At 39.4% G+C, this 27,713-nt stretch overlaps 1 protein-coding gene across 2 annotated transcripts in view; it reads left to right on the plus strand.

Moving 5' to 3' along the window:
* The first annotated feature begins 2,232 nt into the window (after positions 1–2,232).
* ip6k1 (inositol hexakisphosphate kinase 1) overlaps positions 2,233–27,713 on the plus strand; it is a 36,798-nt gene continuing 11,317 nt past the window's right edge. The window contains exons 1-4 of one of the 2 annotated variants that reach the window (XM_044348191.1): positions 2,233–2,924; positions 22,739–22,986; positions 23,888–24,030; positions 24,573–24,699. In XM_044348191.1, coding sequence (XP_044204126.1) covers positions 23,914–24,030; positions 24,573–24,699 — 244 coding nt within the window. In that variant the 5' untranslated portion in view covers positions 2,233–2,924; positions 22,739–22,986; positions 23,888–23,913. Of the gene's footprint in view, positions 2,925–2,944; positions 3,134–22,738; positions 22,987–23,887; positions 24,031–24,572; positions 24,700–27,713 lie in introns of those variants that run through there. The other variant, XM_044348192.1, reaches the window with a different exon arrangement.

The following is a 27,713-nucleotide window of genomic DNA, read 5'->3' on the forward strand; positions in this document are numbered from 1 at the left end:
AAGGCCATTGAAGGCAACCGTTTATACGAGAAAATATTATAGATAGACAGTTTATGGAAACAGGGTTGGGGTTGCAACAAGGGCACAAGTTTTAAAGATTTAATCGATCATTTTGGAAACTGCAAAACAATTTGAAATGCACAAATGCTAAATTTGTACTTTCTGTTGCAAAAATGTGTTTACTACTTTTTCCATGTAGCTGTTTCCGTCACAGGTATACACAATATAAGTAACATATTTTTATATTTTTATCAGAAGTATTTATCACCCATGCTGTGTTGCTGTGCGTGTGACAATAAAACCTCTTGAATATCTTGAATCTTGAGGTATAGTTAAAGATCCATATTGGGTCAGGAGTGAAAGCACTGAAGAACACACTCTTTCTTAATTTATGGTCACATGAGACAAATTGTTGTTGCCAAGATACAGATGGTGGCCATATCTGTCCATTGATTCATTTTACCCTGCTCTCCCCTAAAAGTTAGGTGTTGAAAAACAAAATGAAGTCAAGACATCAACTGCTATTACTGCTATTACTGGAGCGAAAGAATATCCCCACATTCACTGCATGTCAGTTGGTTCTGATCAACTGCAATTAGAGAATTTGCACCAATAAAGTACGATATCAGCTAAAGTGGGTTCAGTATTAATACTAATTTTGTGATCATGTATTGTAGTGGGAGCCTGTGTCAAATGTAATTTGAAAAGTTTTATTATTTTAGGTTATATTGTGATTATGCATATCACCAATAAAGTTACCTAAATTACTTCAAACTAACACAGATTATGTTTTATTCCAGCACAGAACTCCTGGTTAACTGGATTTAATGGGAACATGGAGGCAACAGAAGATATTTAGGGGATTAGTTGGTGCCCAACGACAGATTCCACTGACAGGTTAATATGGCAGTGAGTAATTGCTATTTACTAACAAACTGATTATTCAAAAAAAGTTTATTAATAGTGAGTATCAGGCAGGTTAGCAAGTATGTAATGAATTGTAATAAATGAATACAACCCATAGAGATATATTTTTTAATGTATGCTAACTTGAAATGATGCACTATGCAGCAGTAATGTAACACTGTGTGGAAGGAACTATTCCATGATAAATACTTTAATTACTTTTACTTTAATTTTACTTATTAATAAAATTAAGGTGTCACTGTCCTCTAACGATTGATTGTCTTGCCTCACTGGTAAGTTGCTTTGAACAAAAGTGTCTGCCAAATGACAAAATGTATTATATTATATGTATTAAATTTATTATATATTATATTATATTATATTATATTATATTATACCATATTTATATTTCATTTTATATATATGATATCACAATATTCCATTTTATATATATATATATATATATATATATATATATATATATATATATATATATATATATCATATATTACTATAATTTGTGTTTATTATATGTTGCTATATAATATATTGTATGTGTATTTTTATATGACACTGATACAAATATTTTAATATATCTGTATATATATTGTATTTATTATTCATACTTATACCTACTATATGCAGACTTGTATTTATATTATGTTTAGTACAAACACTACTGTATATACATTAAGATTTCTGATTATTCAACTGATTATTTGCACTTATATACAGTATTTACACAAATATTTTCACAATTAATGTATGTTGTCTAAGATATTGTAAGGCAATTAATTATATACATTGTAGCCTATATAAACTGAGGATTTCATTTAATCTCTTATTTAATTTTATTGATTTAATTTTTAATAGCTATTTTTCTTTAATCTGTTTAGAACAAAAGTAAGGTAATGATAAATAATGAAATAAACAAAATATATTAAAATCAAATGTAAAATTGAAATCAAAATTTAAAATCCATTTACAAAATAGAATTATAATAGTTGTTAAACTGGATATAAAACTCAAATGAAATATTGACTGTGCAAAAGAAACAGTGCTCTCCTGTGCTATGGAGAAATAAATTAAGTGATTGAAATATATGAAAGTGACAGGTGCTAAATTAAATAAGATAAGACTTTATTGATACCCTGAGGGGAAATTCAAACGTTACAGCAGTGCAGGAAACAGTCTAGCCAGGCAGGAAACAGATAAGAACTAAGAAGAGTAATAAATAAAACAAATTAAGAAGTCAAGTCATAACTTTCAGTCTACATACATTATAAACATTACAACACAGGCTATTTACATGACCTGACTTGTGCAAAACATATGCAGAAGTAGCCAAATGGTTCTAAAATGTGACATGTGCAATAAATAATTAAATTATACAACAGTGGTTGAATGCCATGTATAATGTTAAGCCCAGTTGGATGAAATATATGAAAGTAGTTAGTACAGTGGATTAAAATAGGGATATGAAATGTAAAGTCCAGTTTGATAACAGCTGTTGTACAACAGGACTCAAGTAATATATTTCTGACCTTAACTCTTACCTTCAACTGTCCCTTTCCCTAAATATTACAGGGCTCCACTGATGAGTGAGAGCAACACAATCCCCCAGCGCCAGGAGGAGGAGGAGGAGGAGGAGGAGACAGATGAAGATATCCCCGGCTGAAGGCTATAGGCTGTAGGTTGAAGGCTGAAGGCTTTAGGTTTTAGGCACTGCCTGTATATAAATAATAATCTTTATGTACAGTTAATGGTTTTAGGTTGTAGATTGAAGGCTGTAGGTGGCGCCAGAGCCTCGCTGTCATGCAAATGAACTGAACTGTAAAAGAAGCCAAACAGGCTGCGTTAGCTTCACTGTAATGACGTTAGCCTTCTGGATGTTGTTTTTCCACCGTTAATGAGTTTGTAGTACCGGGGACTGACATCCATGTACATCTCCGGTCTCTGAAGCACATCCACCGTGACTTCCGCGAAGTCAGTCCAGTGTCCACCCGGTGCTCCTGAAGGTATGTTGTTATTGTGACAGCTCGGTGCCGCTAACCGGAGAGACTGCGTAACGTCAAACCGTGATGTTAGCTGGTTAGCTAGCGTTAGCATGAGAGGCTACTTAAACGGCAGTTGGTGTCGAGCTAACGTCAGTGTTTTCCGCCGGTGTCCCGGGACACAGCAGCAGTTAAAGAAGAGGGAGAGTTTTAAAGAGAGAGGACGTTAAACGGTGTGAAGTATAACTTTCATTCCAAGCTGATTTTAAAATGAGTGTAGCTGACATAGCTAGCTAGCGTGTTGTCAGGCTAAGGTCAAGAAGCTGGCCAGTCTGACAGCTAAAGCTAACTAATATGCTACCCCAGAGTCTATAAACGTGTTGTGTGGCAGCTGGACATTTATTAGCAGTACTGGTTAAGCTTGTGTTCAAGTTAACGTCGGATACAGGGAAGGTATCGTTTGCAAGATTAAGAGGCGAGTCTTTAAAAGTTTCAGTAGCTTGAAGCTAGCTCCGTGTAAATACAATTAAGGTGTTATTGGAGGCGGTTGTCGGCTGGATTCAGACGGACTGCCTTGTTTATTAGTGCGATATACCGGTGCATGACAGGTTAGCACCGGTGAATAGATGGTTATTAGTGCATGACATGTTGACAGAGGAGGTTTGGTTGCTTTGACTCGGTTAATGCGTTTAATTAGGTAGCTATAGCTGCATTGGGTGTGATTTATTTATTTAATTATTTTTTTTAAACAGAAATATACATATAGTAAAGGAACAAACTTATTACATATCAAAATATACATAGGAAAAACGTGTGTGTGTGTATGGGGGGGAATAAATACAAAAATTGAACATAATACAGGGAGTTCGTGACCATTAAATTGGATCATTAAGCTAAAGAGTAGTGGGATTGCATGAAGACAGAAATACACCAGTAACAGTGTGTTAGTGCTGAAATGAACGATCAGGTAATCCATAGTCATAGCTGTATTGGGTGTGATGATGACCATGCTGCTAGTCGTGTCTACTTCTTGTCACACAGCTGATGCAGGATTGCCTTTATAATGGTATTTTACACATGTTCACAATAGCATTAGTTGCAAATAAGCAGGCTGGCTGTAATGCAGAAGCTGCTGTTATATTTCCATAACTGTAGGTGGGAGCGAGTGGTGGCCGAGGCTGTGATGGTTGGTGCTCTTGCCTCTCACTATCGAAATGTCAAGTCAAGTCAGTTTTATTTGTATAGCTCAATATCACAAATCAAACATTTGCTGCAGGGTGCTTTACAATCTGTCCAGCAATACAACATCCTCTCTCCTTAGACCATCAATTCGAATAAGGAAAAACTCCCTAAAAAAAAAAAAGCTTCAACTCGGAAAAAAAAGGAAGAAACCTCAGGAAGAACAACAGAGGAGGGATCAGACATGTAATAGATGTGAGTACAGAATAGAACAAGAAATAAAAATGACAGAAATACAGCATGGAAAAACAGGTTGACAAAAGTATAATGGTGCTAAATATCCTGCTGAAAAAAGCCCAGATTCCCTCTGTAATCCACAGCAGTCAGTAGGGTTGAATTGTGATTGATGATGACTGTATAACAGCTGTTTAACAGTGTATAACAGCAATGTCAACATTTGAATGGAGAGAAAGTTACTTCCTCCCCGTCTGTCTGGGTTCTCTCACTGTCAGTGGATGTCAAGAGCATGTCCAGTTTTCCATACTCATAAATTCAAATCGTCACAGTTGCAGAAATACGTAAACATGGTTGTAGAAGTTAATTTATGAGAATAACTTTTAATTTGGTGATATGTAAATGTTCACATGATAACATTTGATAAACTGAAAATCACCAATTCTCTGTAGCAAATGTATACTGTATATATTTTAAAATAATTTTGGAGCTTTTTTATGCCTTCAGTAGTCCCTGGCAGTAGGCGATGAGGGGAAGTGAGGGGAGGCAGAAGGGGATGTCCCTGTAGCAAATATTTTAACAGTAAGTCTGGTTTAAGGCTTTGGTTTAGTAATGATATACGGTATATGGAACTAATTTTGCAGATCCAGGTTTCTGTGAATGTTGATGGACTAAAACAAGACACAGGTCTGGTTTGAGTGTGTCAAATGAGTGTTTAACTTGAGTTCATCATCATTTGTCAAAGTAAACACCTCTGGTGTTTGTGTGTGAAAATGTTGCCAAGCCTAGTTTCTGCTTAATCAAAAACTTGTCCAACAGGCAAGGTGAAGTTTTTTTTTAGGGAGTTTTTCCCTTATTCTAATCGAGGGTCTAAGGACAGAGGATGTTGTATTGCTGTACAGATTGTAAAGCCACCTGAAGCAAATTTGTGATATTGGGCTATACAAATAAAAGTTAACTTGACTTGATATGAGACATAAGTTATGTGAATTTAACAGTGTGACATCAGGTGCTTTTTTCTTTACACCATCACACCCACCAGATGTGCAGATGCAACACTCTTTTGAAACCTGTGCAAATTTAACTTATGCTGTTCTTGAATATTTACAAAGATTCACTATTACAATTTAATACTGACAAAATGTATTTAAGTGTTTTGGTCACATCTGACTGACACCTGATCAAATTGTGTGCAGTCAGTGTTGGTGCTGATACTAACCAGTATATTAGACTGGTGTGAAAAGTTAGTTGACATTCTAAGGTAAAATTAATTGTCCTTGTATCTCCATTGTAGGGCTGCATCTAATGCTTATTTTCATAATTGATTAATCTGTCAGTTATTTTCTCAATTAATGGATTGATTATTTGGTCATAAAATGTCCAAAAACGGTGAAAAATGTTGATCACAGTTTCCCAAAGCCCGTAGTGACAGCCTCAAAAGTTTTCTTTTGTCCTGACCAACAGTCCACAACCCGAAGTATTTTGTTTACAATCATAGAAGACTAAATAAACCAGAAAACATTCACATTTGAGAAAATTTGGAATCAGAGAATTTGGCTTTTAATTTTGGCAATTAATTTTCTGTGGATCAACTAATCGTTGCAGCTCTACTCCATTGTTGACTTACCACAACCAGTCCTATCCCTTTATCATTTCAACAAAATGGAAATAATAAAATTTCCTTCACCAAACTCTTCAACTTTTTCTCCTGCACTACTGCTTTGTTTTGAGGAATGTAAACAAACATCAGCTGGTCTTGACGTCTGTTGCTCAAAGATCAGTGTGTTCTGTTGCCAAACTATAAATAAAAAAATGATGTGTGACAACCGTCTGTCGGATTGCTCAAGTATAATTTAGTCTTGAGTCTATAATTTGATAATTTAGCCTTTTCCCGGCAACCAACAAACATCTGGCAAGCTTGTAACATCAAGTACTGCATTCAGTCTGAAACAAGGACACAGGAAAATCCAACATGTGATGTGAATGGGTCAATGCAGACTATTTAACCCTGGAACAGTCCCATGAAGAAGGACTTGTAGGTTAGCTGACTAACTTTGGACTTGATTCTGTCTCTTTGGTCCCACAAATATGGTAGAGCCCACGGGTTTCATTGTAAAGGATTGTGATACAACTAGTGCTTTATGCTGGTTGTAAAACATGGGTTCTGACAAATAGTTGCTTGTTACCTGTACAGTGTTTCCCTTAGGATTTTTTTCAGGGGGGGTGGTAGACCCCCACAGTAGACCCTCACTACTGTGATGTCACGGGGCAGCATTTACACATAGTTTTGGACTATTATAATTACAACATTTATTAAAACAACGACACAGGTTGTACTTTGTCACCCTGCACTCAGACATTAGCAAGTAGAAAAGTGAAACAAATAAGCTCACTGATGAAGTAAGTGCTATGTCCTGACCTGAAGTTATCCTTGACATTTTTGTAGTGAAAGGATTTGAACAGCGATTTTCTCATCCTCCCATAGTCAGGGTGTAGCCACTAACCAGCCTTAGGGACGGGTATGGTTTTTTTTTTTTTTTTTTACAGCAAAGTCACTATATAAACTCAATAATATCTCACTGGGAAGAAATCTAAAATGTCGATAAAATAAATAATTTTTCTGACATCAAAATACTGAGTGAAGTTAAGAAAGACTGAAGAACACAGACATCAGTCAGTATCAGTCCTTCCTCTTGTCCTCTGTCCTCCTCCCTCTGCTGCTGATGTGATTCACTGCTGCAGGTACCGCTGGTAAAGGGAGGAGGGGCTGCCGTATAGCGACAGCTTTGGTTTTAGCTTGTTTATTACAATTAGCTGTTAGGCTAACCAGCCTGCTGTGGTTGTCTAAAACATACCTGAAGACTGCGGACAGAGCAGATGAAAATATGGCTTTTCCACATGTTTATGCTTGTTAAACAGGTGGTTTGATAAATTACGCTTATTGGCTTTTTACTTGTGAAGCTTTTATCGCACTTACAGTAACAAGCGTTGTCGTCAACTCGAGTAACATGTTATCTTCACTTCACTTGGTTCACTGTGTCCACCGCTGTCTGTCTCTCCTCTGCTCCGCTCTGTGTGTGTGTCTGTGCGTGTGTGTCTGTGTTTGTGTGTGTGTTGGAGCTGAGCCCCGCCCTCGGTCAAACACCAACACAGAGAGCAGACGACAGAGAGGTTCATGTGACCATAAGTTACACCAAAACGCGGTAGAGACTCTCAGTGTAGTCTTGTCTATTCATTTGGCTAAGGTGCTGTGAAAAACATTGTTGTCATGGACATGCGCAGTAAGGCGGTTGTTCGTATTGTGTATTTCTGTACACTGAGTTGAATTGAAACGAGCGCCCATAAATTAGGTAATCAACAAACAAACGTAGCCTATTTTGTTTCTTTCAGGAGGGGTGGGGGGGTCCTGTTGGCAGGCTAGGCCACCCCTCCAAGGCAATGGCAGGGGAAACGCTGCTGTAGCAGTAATTAACAAAATTTACTGTTGCATATAAAATGAGGTGAAATTGTTGAATACCATTTCTCAGTGTTGTACTCATATTTCATCAGTGCAGCCCTGAGGAACATGAGGTGACTTGATGAATAGACAATCTTTAAAGAAGAAATCAGATGACAGTATCACGTAAATAAAAAGTATTCCCACCGTGCAGGAATGATAGGCAGTAATCAGCCTTTTAATTTAAGAAAGGGAGATTATCTGCATGTTGAAAATTAGCCTCTAATAATTTATTAACACTCATCACTCACACAGACCTTTCTGCAGTATCTCTATATCAGCAGGAGTTATTCTGCTTCTTCAAGTAATAGATTTCCTTCCACATCTACTCCTACTGTTTGTAGAGCTGCCCCTAAATAGTCGATGAGAAGAGTCGTAGTCAACCAAGTTTTCATTGGTCGGTTAGTCGCAGGATAAAATAAAGAGTGCAAGGATCATCCCATCACTCAGAATTTCATTCAAAAATGTGCTACTTTATAGTTGCTTCGCCCAACAAAACATTTCAGCCACACGACTTAGCTTAGATTTAGCTTAAATTAACATTTGATCTTTATATTGTATGAATGCTGAACTGAGCAGAGGATGAAGTAGAATCAGAGAACACAAGTGATACTTTACAAGTTAATGTCGTTTTACTGATTAATTAGGAACAAATATTAGCTGTATTTTGAGTAGGGTCTGGTGTTACTGTTTACAAAGGACTGACGGTGAAACAAGTCTGTCTGCGGTACTTTTGATGTCCTGGGCCCTCCGTGTGCTGGAGTACTGGATGCCATGTCCGCACAAGGAGGAGTATAACCGGACCAGCCAGGTCGAGGACGAGTTACTGACGGCGGGCTTCAGGCTGCTGCTGCTCAGGATCACTAGCAAGTCCTCCTCCGTGTACAGCCGGGCTGCGGCGCACACAGATGCGGGTACGAGCCAGAGGATGATTGCTGCTTTGAACCTGAACCGGAGCATCCTGCCTGCCATCCGGAGAGAGACACACCGAGAGCAGGCTGTCAGTGAGCAGGAGAGTTTCTGCTGAAAACAAGCACTGAGATGAGAGCAGCTGCTCACTAACAGCTGGGTGTGTTTACAGCAGAGAGCAGGAGAGAGGACAGACGTCTCTCTCTGAAGGAATTTTGTATTTCTCTATAATGTATTGTCTGGCATTGTTTTGATTTTGATCAGACAGAAGATCATGTGAGCCATCTGAGACACATGACAAGCATCCATCATGTAACTTCCTTTAAATGAAAAATAAGGCTTTCTGGAGAATTGCAACCTAAATGTAAAGTTTGCTAATAAGCAAAAAAATGGCACTTATTTGGCTCTGTGATAGTGACAGTAACAACATTTTCATTATCACTCATCTCACCACAAAGTTAATTTAGTAGATGTTCTGGAGCTTTCATTAATATCACATGATCTTCATCAGCAGATATGTTTTGCCCAGTTGTCGTGGAATTGTAGATGTTAAAATTTCTATTTATCGGAGCACTTTCAGGACTTCTCGTACATGTTGGCTGAGAAGTTGAGATCAAAAGTTCATCCTTGAACTTGAAAACAGCAGTTTGACAAAATACGTCTCACCAAAAACTTTTGTACCTCATTGGAAGTCTTGACTGGTATGTCTTGAGTTTTGGTTGCCGTGGCAACCCCATATTCTTACTGGAAATCCACATCAAAAGCGAGACGTGATCGGCGTGTAAGTCACTCATGTCAAACTTCGGCCAAACTGTCCTCACCAGGCTGACAGCAGAAATCTACTGAACAAAAATAGCCATCATGTAAGCTCCTGCATGGTTTTTATCTATTGATTCATTGATCTTTTTTTCCCAGCAAGTTCATAGCCACACAGGGAGCCTTGTTCAATCAATATAGATACTGTTTATAAATTGAGATCATATAAATTTAACAGCTGTCTGTCATGCCAAAGGGACAAAAAATACACTTGAACAATATCCTGGAGTCTCGTAGTCTGTGTGGATTGTTAGTTTTGGCAAAATGGAAGCAGATCTTTTCCATGAGACACGTGTTTGATGGACGTCTAACACGGTTTCTGTATGGACTGGCTGTTAGGTTTTTGGCGAGAAACGAGCCCAGATGGCAGACGTGAGGTCTTGGTGGTAGTTTTGACAGATCTGAACTGTTGTCTCACCCGGACGATTGTTGACAGGACGGATTGTTCTGTGTGTGTGTGTGTGTGTGTGTGTGTGTGTGTCTGTTGCTCAGCAGCTGTTGAACTCTGTCAGGGGACATGGGCAGCAGCTGTGTGTATGTTTTTGTGTTTTTCCCAGTTGTAGTTTGTGATTTTTGAATCTGACATGTGTGTTTGGGGTTTCACTCCCACGGGGCTGAATGATACAGAGAAAGAGAAAGAGAGTTTTTCTTACACTACTTCCTCTATTCTTTAACTGCCTCCTCAGGTCTATCATTGCCTCATACTTTTGTTTAATTGCTTCCTCTTCCTTTTCTTCATTACTTCTTCCTTTACTTCACTACCTCTTTTTTTCCTCTCATTTCATCCTGTCCTCCTCCGCTCAAGATTGTCTTTTCTTCCTTGACTATCTATACCTCCCGCCTTCTTTCATTACGTCTTACTTTTTCCCTGAGTTACACTTGAACCTGGGTCTCTCTTTTCACACCACTCAGACCTCACAAACTTGTGTTTCTCTGTGTGTTTGTGTTTATCACAGGATAATAGTTAATGTGTGTGTGTGTGTGTGTGTGTGTGTGTGTGTCAGCAGTAGCTACCTCCAGCCCTTATTTAGCATTATTTAGCCTGGTTATGCATGATCCGCTTCACAAATGCAACCACTCAGAGATAACTCACACAAAGCTGCTGAGTGAAGACATCATGATGAGGGTGATGACGATAATGATGATGACAATGATGACGTCTCAGCTGTGTATTGAATTTTGGGATTCATCTAGAACACTGAATTTGTCCAAGTGGAAGCACCAGACTAGGATTTTAGATTTAGAACAAATACCGCCAAGAAACTGAAGATGAAGATTTCCTCACTTGATTGTTTTCATGTCACTTCTTCATGTAATATACACTTAAGGTCCAATATAACAGGCAGGAAACACCTTTATGTTGCTTATTTTCTTGTCCATCAGTTTCCTCACAGTGCATTTTCTGTGGATCTTATGCTCGTGTTTCCTGATAAGATTTATTCATCCATTTTTTTGCTGCTTACCTGAGTGCAGGTTGCTGTATCAGCAGACTAAACAAAGTATCCCAGATCTTGTTCTCCTCCTCAGCTTTGTCCTCCAGCTCCTCAAGGAGGATCACAAGTTGTTCTCAGGCCAGGAGATTACTTTTATACAGTACTCCAGTGTGTATGTCAGTCCAGCACAGTGTCTGCATTGCTGCTGACACTAGGGCTGTGACAGTATGGATTATTTCTTACTGTGGTGAAAAAGCAATGTATCCCTGCAGTTTGACAGTTTATCGCCAATATAATATAAAATAATGTCTTTTTAATCTGATTTTACAGTCCAAAAATAATTCGAATAGATAAAAAGGTGGAACATTTGACTGCCAGAACCTCCGCTAATGCTGAGCAGTGTGCAGAGATGATCGCTGCTTTCATACACCTGTCTTTGTTAATATAAACACACAGGCCACTGCCTGGGGTCTTACCACACAATAAAGGGATCCTGTCAGACTGGAGAGTGGGTAGACGGCTAGTTGGATAGTGGAGTTGGAGATATTGTCGTACAGCCATGTCTCAGTGAAGATGAGGGCACAGCAGTTTGTCATTTCTCTCTGGGAGGTCAGAAGCAGTCCTAGGTAGTCTATTTTATTGTCAACGGAGCGAACGTTGACGAGGAGGATTGGAGAGCTGGTCGACTGGGGTTAGCCTTTAGCCTAGCTCGGATGCTGGCTCGCTTGCAGTGCTTCCACTTCCTTGGGCACTGCTTTTGGCGTCTCCCTGGGTGGTTGTTCTAGTGGAGTGATGCCGAGGTCTTGCAGCCTCATGCCCAGAGCAAGCTGAGGCAACACTGATTCTCCAACGTATCTCCATCTGGTTGTTTTTGGCATTTAGAAAAAAAAATGCGGTGATGATGGTAATGAGCTCAACCCCAGAATAGGCATCATATGACCTTGATATTGTGATAATGTGGTTATCGTCACAGCCTTAGCTGATGCTACACCAATGTGCTTGTCCATTACCGTTACTCATTAACAAGAACCCAAGATACCAGAACTATTTCACTTCGAATCCACATGCAGTAATTAGTTTCTATCAGTAAAGCTCTTACATGACCATGTACACGCTGCAGCTAAATGTGGTTCTTTCCCCTTTTTTGATGGTTTAATCCCGCTAAACTTCACTGAAGAAGAGGGATAAGTACACTCTTGAACTGAAGTGGCTGCCTCCTGGCAGCAAGCACCGAGCGCTCTGATGTAAATTTGGACTAACACAGCTAGTTGTTGTCACACAATGATGTGGGATGAATGATTTACTGGTACAGAGGTGGTTGCATTGACCCCTCTTGAGGCAGAACTAACAAAACAATCCACAAGTGAAAGGAAAGATGCGAAGATTCAGTTTGATAATCAGACTGAACTGCTATATTGTGACATTGTGTTCATGTTAGCTGTTTTCTTTGTTTGCAGGGGCCGTTCTTTTTCTCAAATCAATCTGAGTGATGTATTTGTCCCTTCAATGTCATTTTCAGTCGACACTGAAGCTGTGTTGACGGTTGATAGAAGGAAATCTGACACTGTAATCAAATAACAAAAACGTCAGTGGTGGCGATGAGTCTACAAACTGGCAAGACTTCAACTATTATTTCATGCAGCTACTGCACAACTTCAACAAGTTCATCACTCTGCTGGAGTGTGGTGCTGTAAATATATGGATTCACTACTCTTCATAACTGTGGTTGTCACTACCTCAAGTTCCCAGTGTGCGGCCTGTGTCGACCTGTGACAGATTATAATCTGGTTGACCTCTGAAAGATTATAATCTGATTACCTCAGATGATTTTCATACAGGTGGAACAGGTGTCAGTTGATTGTAACCACATTTAGTCCACTGTACGCTAAGATAAGATGAGTGAGAGTAGCTGAGAGACATCTTTTGCAACAAAATATGTTAAGATTGACAGAGAAGAGTAGAGATCAAACAGTTAGCTGATTAAATTGATTTTGCTAATTGATTAATTGATGCACATCAGAATCATCTTTATTTTCCAAGTATGTTTACGCATCCAAGGAATTTGACAATTTGACTCCAGGTGCTTAATTTAAAAATTCTAATAACTTTAGTTCCTGAAGTTTTTGTAAGCCTGCAACAACTCTCCTGACAAACCAAAGAGTGATATGCAATTTAAATTGAATCATTAAAACTACTCCAGGAGGACGATGTCTCCTAGAAATGATGAATGTGCTGCAAATCCTCAGTAACCCTTAAAATTCAGGCTGCCAAACGACACACATCTACTCTTAGATATTCGTGGAACTCCTTAATTGGCTCTATCTCTGACTTACTGAAGGGCAGGAGGAATCCTACACACACACACACACACACACAGACATTGTCAGTCAGTCAGAAATAGCGGCTTAATCAGTCTGTCAGTGTCTTAGAGCTGTAGTGAGCCCGCAGCTTTGTCCCACTGATGGCTGATGACGTAAGCTATGCTCCCTCAGATCCTCTAAGCTGATTGGCTGGCTGCTCAGGTCATTCATCACACCTGGCAGGACACAGGTGGCCGATTAGAGGTTGAGTTGTTTGTTTGTTTAGACCGTGAATTTATCTGTCTACCTCCCACAGATTCAATCACGACCTGGAGATTTACTTGGTTTTTGTTTCTTTCTTCTTGTCTTTCTTTCAGTAAATCAATATGTCACTCTGTAAATCAAGTCAATGGGCCTCATGGAAGAACATTTTTGTATTTTTATCCTAAAATTCTCTGACTTTTCTCTGTGAGGTTTTCTCAAACAAGTGTTTCAAGTCGAATTCAGCGTTCTGCTCCGTTTACGGGCGAGTTTCTTTCACAAAAGGCTCCCAAGAGTAAAAACACTGTGCGACTTCACGTAGCAAATTAAGAAGTGACAGTAGGAGACCCGAAACAGTTAGAAAACATGACTCAAGCTAATATGTCATCAGAACAGCTCTGCACTCTGACAGAGATTAAGAAGTTAGATGCTAAAAAACATCTTTCTAAAGCAAAGCGGCCCTTAATGGGATGTGACAGTCACAGAGATAGAGAGGAGAGAATATTAAAGCCTACAGGTGATGTTACACCGTCAGCTGTAACACAACATGATACTGGACAGAGATCTGCAGAGAGACACACAGACGGCTGTCAGGGTGAGAGACATTTCACACTGAAATGTAGAAGTTGCTGCACCAAAATATGCCAATAAAAATCAAAAAAATCTAAAAAACCTTTCAGTAAACTGGCAGCCATGATGATGATAATATGGTAAACAGAATATAAATTTTGCATTGTTTGTTTTACTTGCATATTAAATTTTGTGTTAATTTCAGTATCCTATTAAACTCAGAATTAATTCAGATCAGGACATTATAATTGTAAGTCAAACAAGTGTTTCTCCCCCGTGAAGAAAGGCAGAGGTGATCTGTTCATGACATGTACGACAGGTCGGAACTTGTACATTTTGTTAATACATAAGAGAAAATTATACGTATGAGAAAACTGATTAATGCCACAAATGTTCTCAAATCACTCGTACGTGCATTTTAAGAATGAATCTATTCATACGAGTGCTTCTTGCATGAGGCCCAAGATTTCTGTCGAGCTTTAATATTCCCTCATGTTTAAAATCCTCTAGTCGTTGACTCAGAACATAAAAAGTGACAAAGAATTGTACGAGCAGAACAGAACAGAAATCAGTTTTAATGTATATATTCAATCTTTTCAGTATAAATCCTGCAGTGTGAAATTTTTGTAGCAGGGAGCTCATATCTTGAGTCACCTGCATTATTACTCATTTTTGACTGTGCATATTGGTGCCCTGTCTTTTACTGTAGTATATCAATATATATATCAATACTGAGTCACAGTATTTGGTCAAAATATTATATCTATACCGTATGATTCTTTGATATTCCCCAGCCTCAGGAGAAAAGAGAGTGGAAAGAGGGATGAGGTTTTGGGGGGTGAGGGGATCTGTGGAGAGGTATGAAGTAAACAGGAGGAGGATGATGTGTGTGTGTATATAGGAGAGAGGAGGGGGGAGGCAAGTCGTCCTTGACTTTGCCCTCCACCAGCCTATTCCCAGCCCTCTGCATCACGCTGCATACAGGTCGCTGCCTGCCGAATCCACACACCTGTTGTCTGTGTGCCAGGAATTCAATAGAGACACATATAGATACACTAACAGAGACAAGACCACCGTACAGAGGCTTTACACCAGCTGTTCACCAAATACCCCAATACCCACCTCTGTCTGACCTGACACTTATAGATCTGAACCACGGTCAAAGCTGGAGTATCAGTATTTACTATTGGTGAATCTGTATTTGTTTTGTTAGGCAGTTGGCCCCTTTGTTAGGGTTGGGTGATATGACAATATACGCAGTGAGATGATTCAAATGTGTCAGATTTTGCTGTATTATTACTGCAGTATGTGTCCCTTTACAGTATTTTGCAGCTGCTTTGGCTCCATTTTTAACAACAGAGTTTCAGTGAGCAGAACTCTAAATGTAAAAAGCCAAACTGACTTGCTAAATTCTTACCTCGAAACACAAAATTCTGCCCTTACATCACAAGTATAAAATAACAAAATCACAAGTTTAGTCCTTTGAATACAAATAACTCCTATCAGCACAAGTTTCAATGCTAATTACTTACCTTACAGATCACTGAATCAATGTGACGTTACCCAGCTGAGCAGCATTGCAACATAATTCCTAATGACTTCGCTACCACTGGGACTGCATGGCAGCAGTGGAAAGACCAAAAAAAGAAACAGAAATTCATTTGTTTTCATTACTATTGTAATGCTGCAGTGTCTCTAACAGCAGTGTAAATGTTAGTTTATTGTTTCCAGCATCACTGTATCACTGCAGCTTACTGTATTTTAGGCAAATATATTTGCAGGAAATGTAGATATGTAAGGTTTGGTGTCTTGAATAAAAACAAACTTAGTGGTTGACAGAACAGAAAAAGTAAATTGATACTGTGACAGTCACATTCATCATTTTACTTTAGGAATGTAGGATTTACTGTTCTGTAAAGTTAGACCCTAGACTTCATTATCTATATATACAAAAATACAGCATATTTAATAATAATTTTTGTCAATGTTTTGATGAGGATTAGTTCATGTTTAACAGCGTTATTTGTAGGGGTGGGGGGGAAAAAATCGATTCTAAGATTTATCCCGATGTGGACGATTCTGCATCAGTTCACAAATGTCAAAAATCAATTTTCTAAATGTTAGTTAATAACGTGATGTTGATGGAACAAAAAGGCGAAACTCAGCTGCAAGGGCAGTGCAGCACCTGAACAGTCTACAGCGTGCTCACACTAGAGTTCATCTTCACAAAAGGCAGCAGTTGCAAGCATTTTTGATTTAATGAGTAAATAATTACCTTTGCAAGACAAACATGAAGTAGTAGTAAGCTGTCACTCAGTGACTAAGGTTAGCGGAGCGGAGCAGCGAACTCTAGCAGTAACAAACGAGACCGGCTGACCAACACACGCTGCAGCATTAAACAACTTAAACCATCTCTGAGGTGAAGAGTGCTCAGTCTGTTTCACCTCAGAAACCCTGCGGCTGCTCAGCGTCTTGGGCAACGATGTCTTTCCCCGGAGCTGACGGTGCAGCAGAGAGGCTGCTCTCCACTGCTGGAGACATGACGTTAATAACACAGCGGAGCACTCTGCCTCCCCCTCGTTTTGTTATTCTCATACAGGCAGGAGACTGTAAGATGCTTTCAAATTAATTCACTCATTCATTAATGCAGTTAACTTTTTAAAATATAAAATGGCTGCGGACCATTTATCTTATCTGCCGGTTCTGTTTCATATTGTATTTCAGTAGACTAAAGACACCAGTGAATGGTTTAGCGCACAGTATACTGGAGCAAGAGACTGAAAACAGCCCCCCTGTGAGATTCCCAAAGATTTAAAAGTTCTGAGAGTGCTGTGAAATACAGAGACATTTATCTGGTGGTGATGAGTTTGATCAGCATTGTGTGAACTTGTTTTGCCAGGGCTTGAATGTTATGGACATTGATTCATTTATATGTAAAAGTTCCGCACTGCAGGTTTAAGTTAGCATTAATTAATAATTTTGGCACATCCTGAATATGTGAATATGCACCACAGACCCCAGTGGATGAGTTCACATCTTGAAATATTGGATTGTCTGTGTGTGCGTGTGTGTGTGTGTGTGTGTTTGTGTTGTTGAGTGCAGTGGGATGTTAGAAGTCATGGTTCATCAAGGTGATTTTTCTGATCCCAGAACAGAACAGATGTGCCCCGATGTTTACTGTTTGCTGCTAACTTTAGAATTCATTGCTCATGGGAAACACTGTTTACTCTGTGTGAGTGTGTGTGTGTGTGTGTGTATGCGTGTGTGTGTGCGTGTGCGTGTGCGTGCGCTCCCGCCTGCATCTGGGGCTCATGCTTGGTCAAGCTTGGATCATGACTTGAGATCAGACTGTTGGATATTGAATTTCCTGCATGGTTAAATTCGTGCACCGTGCTGTGAGCCGTCGTGACCGGAGCCTGTGATGTGGGCCAAGTGTCAGTGTGTTTTTTGCACAACATGAACTGCACATGAAGATATTTCTTACTTCAATGAATTGTTGGAGGTTTTGAGCTTTTCACTAAGCAGCCTGCAGTTCCTCATTTAACCAACTCGCTTGTAACTGCATCTTTTATTTACTTCTCTCTGTTGCATTGTTTAAAACCCAAACCGAAAAAGCCAAAAAATGTCGACATCAAAAAAAGTGATTGAGGTTCTATTGAATAAATAATATATAGTCATCTGCTAATCTCAGTGACAAATTCACAATAAAAGCCTTCCATTGGTGGACCGGTGCAAAGCTTTTAATGTGAAGCCATTGATGAATAATTGAAATTGAAACTGGACACTGAACGATAGTTTACCTTTTGATACTGTTTATGACCAGCATGTTTATCATGGCAGGGCTTTCCAAGGATGTGAGATAGCCAGCCAGTAGGGAAAAGTAGCCAGCTAGGGGAGGTCCGGGGGTCTGAGGGTACGCCGGTGGCCTAATGCCACTACTCTGTCATATATGCACTGATCTTAATCATTGCATATTTTAATGAGTTTACCTATCATGTAGTGAATTATTGTAAAGGAGAATTAGGCTTCTTGTGTGTTTTAGCCCACATACTCTGTAAATAGCTGTTAATATTTAAAACCTCACCTATTCCTGACTGATCAGAACTTTTTATAATTAAGAATCATTAGACCTTATTTTTTATTATTTTTTATTTACTTATTGACACCTTTACTGTAAGGTTTATCAAGACATGCCACTGTGAAGGTTCATGTATTGTTTTACTAGAAACATAAATGCACTCAATTTCAATTCAATGAAAATAAACAAGGTTATTTTAAGGGGGAACATGTTTTTAATCCTGTGTCTTATCTAGCCTATGTATTAGTTTTAAATTAAATTATCTAAACCTATGCCTAAAATAAGAAAACATGTGAATCACTCGACTCAAATCATGTGAATCCACTGAATCAACTCAACTTCTCGTCATCTTCTCTTCAATGTCATCTTCACTGTCATCCTGAGTGTGAGGCTGAGGCATAACCTGCATCTTCCTCATATGAAACAGGCCTGTTACTTTGACAACATTGGCTGTTTTACACATGTTTGCAATATGTCTTAGAGATGACTGAATAAAGATAATTCATTCATTTTATAAAGCCCATAAACATCTGTGTGGCATATATGGAAAATGCTGCACTTTCACTGGACTTTTTAATACTTCAACTGCAGAATCGTCATCTTGGTGCCACCGGTGTTTTCTGAAGTAGCTCGTCTAATGAGGATGTTTCCTGTCTGTGTAATCAATGCAGCTCATAATGTGTTTTGTCATTAATTATTTTCTAATATTTGTCAAACATTAAAAACGACTCTCCGCTCTCTCGCTCGGCAGGACACGACCTCTCAGCTGAGCACACACACACACACACACATTTATATAGAGTATGTGGGGACTGATACACACAAGAGAGGCACTTTTCTCTGTCATCATGCTCGCATTGTTTTCAAGCGGAGGCTAGTGGTTGTAAATGTACATGCATAGTGAATCGCAACTTGTTAATTAAAACTATTATATTAGAATCAAAAATTAATATAATAAAGTAGCCGGACTTAAATGAGTAGTCGTCTGTTTGGCTGGCAGCCGGCGCTTATGGAAAGCTTCGTCATGGTGGTTAAAAACAAGGTCTTGTTGTTAAAAACAAGGTCTTGTTTTTTGACCACCATTATAATTTTAGCCACGAATTTAACTTTTGTACTGTAACAAAGCAGTGTGACTCGGCTTTGTGGGGTAATCCATCCCCTTTCTTGTGGACTGTTGACATTCAATTTACAGTATTTGCATGCTGTAATTAACTCTCTACATAGTACTTTTCATTTTCACTGGCCGAGTCCGCCCTTCCCGTCGAATTCAACCACTTATCCGCACACAGGGGATTTACAGGAAATGAAGCATGCACATACTAGATGTGATGTTGGAGACAAAACAAGCAGTCAGCAACGACATTTTAACCCTGGTTTACAGGACACTAATTGAATCCATACTCACTTTCAACATCTCATCCTGGTACAACATCCTCACCACCAAACATTAAACTAAACTCTCCCACATAACTAATCAGACCAGCAAAATAATTAGTTCACCCCGAACTCCCCTGTCTGAACTGTACACCCCTCTCACCCCATCACCCCCTCCACCAGTCCTCCCAGTTACTGCCATCGGGTCAACGTTACAAAGTCCCACTGGCCCGGAAGAACATTTACAAAAAAATCTTTTATTCCCTCTGCGATCATCAGCCTGAACAAACTAAAATAGGCACTTGTACTCTGTCCTGTTTAATATTGTCCTTGTCAGCTGGAGCTTTAACTGTGTGTGTTTTGTTGTTGTTCTTTAAATGTGTTTTAAGTGTTTATTGTTTAGCCTTGGCAGACAATAAACTTATCTTGTCTTAGAGGTTCTTCATTTCACTGAAAAAGCCGTGTTTTTAAACCTCATCTACTAACTTCACTGATGACAAGATTAGTTGCATCAGGGTCTGCCTGATTCATCTCAGCTACAGCTTTGCTGTAATTAATCAGAGCAGCGAGTCGCTATGTCAGAAAGTATGTTTGACATATAGAGACAAACAGCCTAATTGCTCGCAGTCAGACGGGGATGTGTGAGGAAAAAAAACTCTCCGCTGCACTATAGGTCAGAAACCTGGCTGAAGTTAGTTTGATAATCACCAGTTGGACACACGTTTTGCCCAGTATATTTGTGTTAAATGTATTTATGTTATATTTGCAGTTTGTTGTCGCAGTCCTTGTGAATCATGTGTATCGGCTGCATTATTAGCTGCGATGTTAGCTGCCAATTAAAGCTTGGCGAGCCAGTCAGTTTAAAGTTCATATTGACCAGCTGGACTTGCTAACACCAGAACTCTGCATGGTTCAACTATAAGACTTGACACAATAATTCAACAATAAAGTAAAAAGCCACGTAGGGTGAGTAAATATATATATGTTGCTGCATGTGGAGTCTGTGCTTGGTGTTTCTCCATTATTTTGAGCCTACACTGTGACATCATCGGCGACTGACATGCCTCACTAAATCCTTGATACTGACCATGCCTTCAGAAACACACACACACACACACACACACACACACACACACACAAGCAGGTTGTGACATCATTAATAGGCCTGCTTCTCTCTCCCATTCGTCTTCTTCTTTGTTCCCTTCTTTTTTTCATCCTTTCTTCTTCTCTTCTTTCATCCTTTCTTCTCGTCTTCAGGCAGGCGATGAGTCATTGAGGGGCAGCTTTGAGGTGCACGGTAGCTTTGGAGAATTAGGCAGTAGATTTTAGAGGGGGATTTGAGAAAAGGCAACGAGAGGAGGGAAGAAAAAGCATGAAAATATGGCCAAATACACCCATATGTGAACATGTCATTTGAAAACCATGAACGTTAAACTGCTGCTGTAACAGTCTCCACTCTTCTGGGAAGACTTTTCACTAGATTTTGGTAATTTTGGATGTAGATCCCTATGCAGTTAGCCATAACGGCTAGTTTCTGTGTTTACTTCCAGTCTGTTTGAAATGATTAATATAAAAATCATGTTTATTTGGAAAGCAGTTTGCCTTGATATGTTGTTTTGCTCCAGTCCTCATTTTCCCCAAATTTCAACATAACTGACAACATTTGCATGACCCAAAGAGCCACAATGACCATATTTATGGGAAATACATCAGGTTGAAATAAACCAGAATTATCCTTAAGTGGACAAGACCAAACTAGGAAAAACAACCCCAGACCCCCATGTCCACATCCTTTTTGCCGTATACTGTGGTGTATGTGGTATGAGTCTTACACCACAAAGTGAAATGAATCTATAAAACGACACTAATCCTGGAAGAGTATCAGGCTTTTAGGAGGTTCATGATGAGTTTACATTATAAAAAAGCCTCTCATGCTGCTTTCACATCAAAACAATATAAAACAAAACAAATTTAAAAAATGGGCACAACATTAAACCAGATCTTCAATAAAATAATGAGAGTGATCATTTGAATAATTCATATCATTGAATGATAGAAACAAGCTCTATTACATTTGTGTGGTGTCTTTAGCTGTTTGATGTGGTAATTGGGGGAAAAATATAACAATATTGTACTCAATTGTTTTTGTCTCCAGTGTCATTGTTTCAAACTCAAATCATTTATAATGTGGTTTTTATTTTAGATGTTACTCAGCAACAGACGGGCTTTGATTCCTTTCTGTTGTTCGTTGTTTTTATCAAAGTGTGAGCCGATGGCTCAACGGGGAATAAATCCTGAATCACAAAACGTCCTCTCAGATAACTGATGATGTTTTGGATTTCAAATCACCCGCAGAGAACTGGGAGTACATCTGGAGGCGCTACATCAAAATTATGACCCATATCTTTAAGACATTTTGTTTGTGTGTTTCAGGAAGTTAAAGGTCATAATTTATGGGCTTTTTTTTATACTAAGAAGGCTCATCGTTTAGAAGTACCTCTCCAAACCAAGAGCTCTTCTTGTTAACCCTCCACATCATTAGAAGCTAACAGTCAAGCCAAAATTGTGCTCAGGGGGACGTTTTTTTTTTTTCTGAACCTGGTAGTGCTGCTATCTCGCCCTACTCATTGAGCTGATCGGAGTATAGGAATATGTGTCTGTATTCTCTGTGTGTGTGTGTGTGCTCTGTGTGTGTGTTGGCTGCCGACCAGGTGTGACAGTCTGTTGGAAGCCGTCATGCTGAAACATTTGATGTCAACTGTTTGTGGCGACATGCCCAGAAAACGGTGTGTTATCTTTATAAGGCGAATAGAAACTGCGTAGTTCAGAATCAGCGGATCAGTGGATTAGGAGTGTTGTTAATGGGAATGTTGTTTAGTGCTGAAAGATTAATTTGTCTTCTCAGGCCGTTGTTCCACGCAGGCTATATGTCACTCCCAACAAACTCCACCAGTTTGAGTCCAGCCAATTTTTATTTGTACAGCCCGATATCACAAATCACAAATTCACCTCAGGAGGTTTTTTTACAATCTGTGCAGCAGTACAACTTGCTCTATCCTTCGGGGATATTTCTCGACTCCAATAAGGAAAAACTCCCTTAAAAGCACATTTACTTCACTGTAAGAAGCCAAAAAGAATCTTATCAAAGCAGCTTTAACTTAATATTGTTTCATTTCCTCTCTCTACAGGAAGTGGTGACCCTGCCCTACTGACACCCTGCTTCTCCTGCCCTCCCCCGAACTCTGCCCCCCCACCCCCTGTCCTGATTGGGTCTCTGTGCTGCCGGCGGTGGATTGGAGCACTCTGATTGGAGGCTTTGCGAGGTGGTTTTTCGGTCTGGCGCCGCCTCCCCCCGGGGCCGGCGTGCGCTCCCAGCAGCCCGTGGTGCCCTGCGCCCCCCCTTCCCCGTCACCGCACACCAGAGCCCATGCCCCGGGTAAGACCATGACCACCCTGTTATATTAAAGTGGCGTTCCCACAGATCACTAACACCGTCAGCTGAAGGTCACAAGTATTTTTTTGATAAATGGGGGAATTTTCAATGTTCACACCTGTAGTTTGGTTTCGTTTATCTGGTTTCACATCATTTCTTTTGACTGATGAACCAAAGAAATATATATAATCATTCAGATAAATTCCATTATATCAGGCCAATATAAATGTGACTTTGCCCACATGTTCCACAGTTTTATTTGTATTGTCCAAAGTCACAAATCACACATTTTCCTCAAGTAGCTTTACAATTTTTTCACAAACAATTTGCACAATTTATAAAACAAAGTCAGAGCACAGATCAGTATTTTTAGATGGCTTTAAATTTAAAACACTAAAAACACTATCGCTTTGTGTACAAAGACTAAAGATTGAGTTGGAAACAACAGAGGACAGTATTAGTGTGCAGAAAGATGTTGCTTACATTGATTTTGTGTGTTTCAAGGTTGCAAACTACAGAGAACACCTGCAGGTTTTAACCTTAATACTGCTTAATTACTGAAATGTGTATGTGGTACTGAGTGTGAAATGGCTGTTCAGCTTTGTAATTTGGTTTTCTCACTCTTTTAGTTTGTGATTTTAATCATATTATATGCTAGTTTTGGCAACATCTGACTGTTTGTGTTTAGACATCATTTAATGTTTGAAAAGTTTATTTAAAATTGAAATAAAAAGACTTTTGTACTCATATTTCGTTAAGTAAGATATCAAAAAAGTATCATTTTGGTATTAATTGACAGATAAACTTTACTATCACAAAGGGAAATCGATTCACCGTATCATTCGTTCAACTCAGGTATCGTATCGGCACTACCTTTTTTTTAAAATCCTCCTCTTCTCTGCAGGAGGCGTGGTGCGTCCACCAGGAGCCATGTGCCTCCCTCACACCAACAACATGGACAGCAAGCTACAGGGGACGGGGCCGGGGGGAGGGGCTTCACTTCGAGCACGAGGAGGAGGCGTTCCACTGGAGCCCTTCATACACCAGGTGGGTAGAAATGGTCTCAGAAAAGCTGAAATAAAGGTAGAGTCTCATGCTGATGATATCTCTTGTCACACTTCCACTCAAATAAAACCAAACTGAAGTACATGAGGAGAGCAGCTATGTCGTCCACTAATCAGATAGAGGATGTTGTATACTGTATACAACATCCTCTATCCTTAGACCCTCGATTAGAATAAGGAAGAATTCCCCCAAAAAACCTTTTAACAGGACAAAAAATGGAAAAAATCTCATGAAGAGCAACGGAGGAGGGATCCCTCTTCCAGGATGGACAGACATGCAATAGATGTGTGTACAGAAAAGACCAATATAGTAAAGTTACAGTATAGAGAACAGTGAGTGTGAAGGGTGAAAGAGGCAAATTGTAAAGTGTTTCGGATAAAAGCAAAGCCATTAATAATTTGCCAAGAAAAGGAAGAGCTCACAGTATCCTGTTTGTGCTACTGTTTCAGTCGACCTTTAGGCTTTTATAACACCTGTTTTTCTCTTAACTGTTTTTGTGTGTGTGTGTGTGTGTGTGTTTTCAGGTGGGGGGTCACACCAGTATGATGCGTTATGATGACCACACGGTGTGTAAGCCTCTAATCAGCAGAGAGCAGCGCTTCTACGAGTCACTTCCTCCGGAGATGAAGGAGTTCACGCCGGAGTATAAAGGTCATTTTCACAACTCTCTGATGGATGCTAGCTGGATTTGTTGGTGAACTTCCTATAACAACCCTTCCCAACCCTTATTGTTTGACGTATGCCCACAGCCCTAATATGAGACGGGCTTAAGGATCCTTTCATCGTACCCTGTCAGTTGATGGGATTGCCTTCATAGAATTGTTTCATAGTATTTCTCTGCAGAGAAAATGACAGATGTGTCGGATTCATTGCAGCACATGTGACTCTTTACAAGTCATATTGATCCTTAGGCTGCTGTTTTTGGTCAACTTTGCACCTACTTCTGCTACCACTTGAGAGTGGTGGAAGCACCTATGTGTTACTTTCAGTTGTCCATTTCGATCTTACTTGCTTACTTGCTAACTAGTTTTCATGCACCCTCAATCACATTTGCAGCCAGTGCACCATAATAGGAAGGATAGTGGTTATCGTGGCGACAATTATACAAAATGAACTCGTAGCCGACACTTGTAGCCGCTCTATGTGGTGCACACACATTCTCACAGCGTGCTCTTGTACTGAGTGTTAACAACTGTCTGGTTGCGGCCATTCCTCTGCAGCCACAACACAAGAACACAGATGAGTTTACTTTAGATAAATCCATCTAACCAGATCCACACAGTACTTACACCTATTTATAACACAATACACTATGAAAACAGCTCACAGCCATAACACATAATAACACACCCTGCCTGTCTAAATAATTTATATTATTGACAGAAGATAAAGACCACTTCAAATAGCCGCATACACATTTAAAACTAATGCATTTACAGTATGTTATATTGTTGTTTTTATGTTTTTATCTGATATATCACTCACTGTAGGTTTAGAACTGCTTTCAATAGAAGTGGAGAATCTCATGCACACCATCTTGCTCACTGCTGGATTGAATTGTTTTCACTGAAATGTTGCATTAATAATGAATACACCAGCGCTAAGAGAGACAGTATGTGGGAGTTTTATTCTACCTTTACTGCCCTCAGATACGCCTGTCACACATTCAGGTGCAAAGAGATACGTTTTCAATATTTTGATGATATCAGGATTAGATATTATAATATGATGGCTGATTATGTATCAGTCTTTTGTTGCTTTCTGGGTGTTCAGGTCTCTTTGTAGGGAAGCTGACCTGTTTAAACACTGCTCTAAATAATCTTTACTCTGGTGGGTTTGGTGGCGGATGGAGAGGCTGGCAGACGCCAGAGAAGGAAGTACGGATGTTTAATGGAAGTGAAGTGGTTTAGCTGCTCTGTTCTTCATCACCAGGCGCATAGCTGTAGCTGCGTCTACTTGCTTTTGCTGTAGTAACAGACCCAAACACGTCTCATCTTCTTCTACCTGTATGTGACCTATTTATCATTTTAGCAGATGATATAAGAGAGGAGAGGATGACGAAAGTCGGGGGGTGGGGGGGCAGGAATGAAGGGAGGTTTGGAGATGAGATGTCATATCAGAAAAAGCACAGGTGTAACTAATTTCATTAATGATGGCTCTGTTCCATTTTAAGCGTGCCAAGTGAGCCAACATACACAACAGCGTGGTCCTGACGCCGAAACACTTAAGATCGAACGCAGTCGTCGTTTTAGTTTCATCTCTCTTTGACGTCAAAATGTCGGCATTACACGCTGCAGACGTTTTACATCCTGATTCTAATCATGTTTTGGGTATGTTGTCACACAGGAAAACCTCCAAAATAACTCAAAGCAACGTCAGCATGCAGACAATAAATTTTTTGAACATGCTGTTGATGGACACTATTGTCCCACAGTGAAATACACAAAGGAAGTAGAGATGCTATTCACAGCTGCAAACATACAGTCCTTTTTCACAGCAGATATCTGACTTGTCATAGCAGAAAAATCACAGGTGTAACTAATAACATTAACGATGGATCTGTTGTATTTAGGTGTTCCAGTAAGCCAGCAAGCACGATACCAGGGTCCCGATACCTGCACAATTAAAAGGAATGCAGCCATGATTCATGTTATTAATTAAACCTGGTGGATGTGTTAAAATGTTAAAATTACAAAGCCTCAAGAGAAAGCTTTGAAAAGATCTTGGAAAACAAAATATTAAGTATTAAATTCCCTGCACACACACAGAATGCACTCGTATGGTGTTTTCACTGATTAGACCCGTGTGCTTGATTAGACCTCTTCTAACTGTGTGTGTGTGTGTGTGTGTGTGTGTGTGTGTGTGTGTGTGTGTGTGTGTGTGTGTGTGTGTGTGTGTGTGTGTGTGCGCGCTCACAGACTGTGATTGATCGACTCTCATTCACCGTCCTGTCGGTTTTGTTGCACCTGTCATGGTGGAAAAACTTAATAGCTTCATAATATAATTCTCGTTCAACATCATGTAATTCCTGCGTCGCTCTGCCTGAGTTCAACCAGAGCAGAACTCTCATTATCCAGAATAAATGAAAACACCTGTGAGGGGTAGCAGAGCCTTTAAATGCTTGGGGGGAAAAAAAAAAACTATCAACCATGTAACTACTTTCTCTTTGAGAGGTTTAGTCAGCTGTGGTGTCGCACCTCGGCTGACATCTAACACCACACATGTTGTATAATTTCCTGTTCTGTATAACTCAGAAAGGCTCCAACATGAAATAAAAAAGATGTCATGAGTTTGATGTAGGATAAAACTATTTAACAAATTTAACAACTAAAATTGTAATACAGACTTTCAAAACCAATATTGCAACATGGTAAACATTATACCTGCTAAACATCAGCATGTTAGCATTGACATTGTTAGCATGCTGACATTAGCGTTTAGCTCTGTCACAGCCTCATAGAGCTGCTATAAGTAGCTGAAGACTCTTCTCTTGTCTCTTCTTGTCTCAGATGAGTCTTATTTATTAGTTAGAGACATGACTTTGGGACTATTCTTTGCTGTTTCATAGATTTAACAACTAATCAGTGGATGAAGAATAAAAAAAATCTTTAAAAACATGCATTTGTTTATATGAAAATGTTGCCGAATGTTACTTAAAACTACAT

Source organism: Thunnus albacares, chromosome 4, assembly GCF_914725855.1.
Source record: "Thunnus albacares chromosome 4, fThuAlb1.1, whole genome shotgun sequence".
Classification (NCBI taxonomy): Eukaryota; Metazoa; Chordata; class Actinopteri; order Scombriformes; family Scombridae; genus Thunnus; species Thunnus albacares.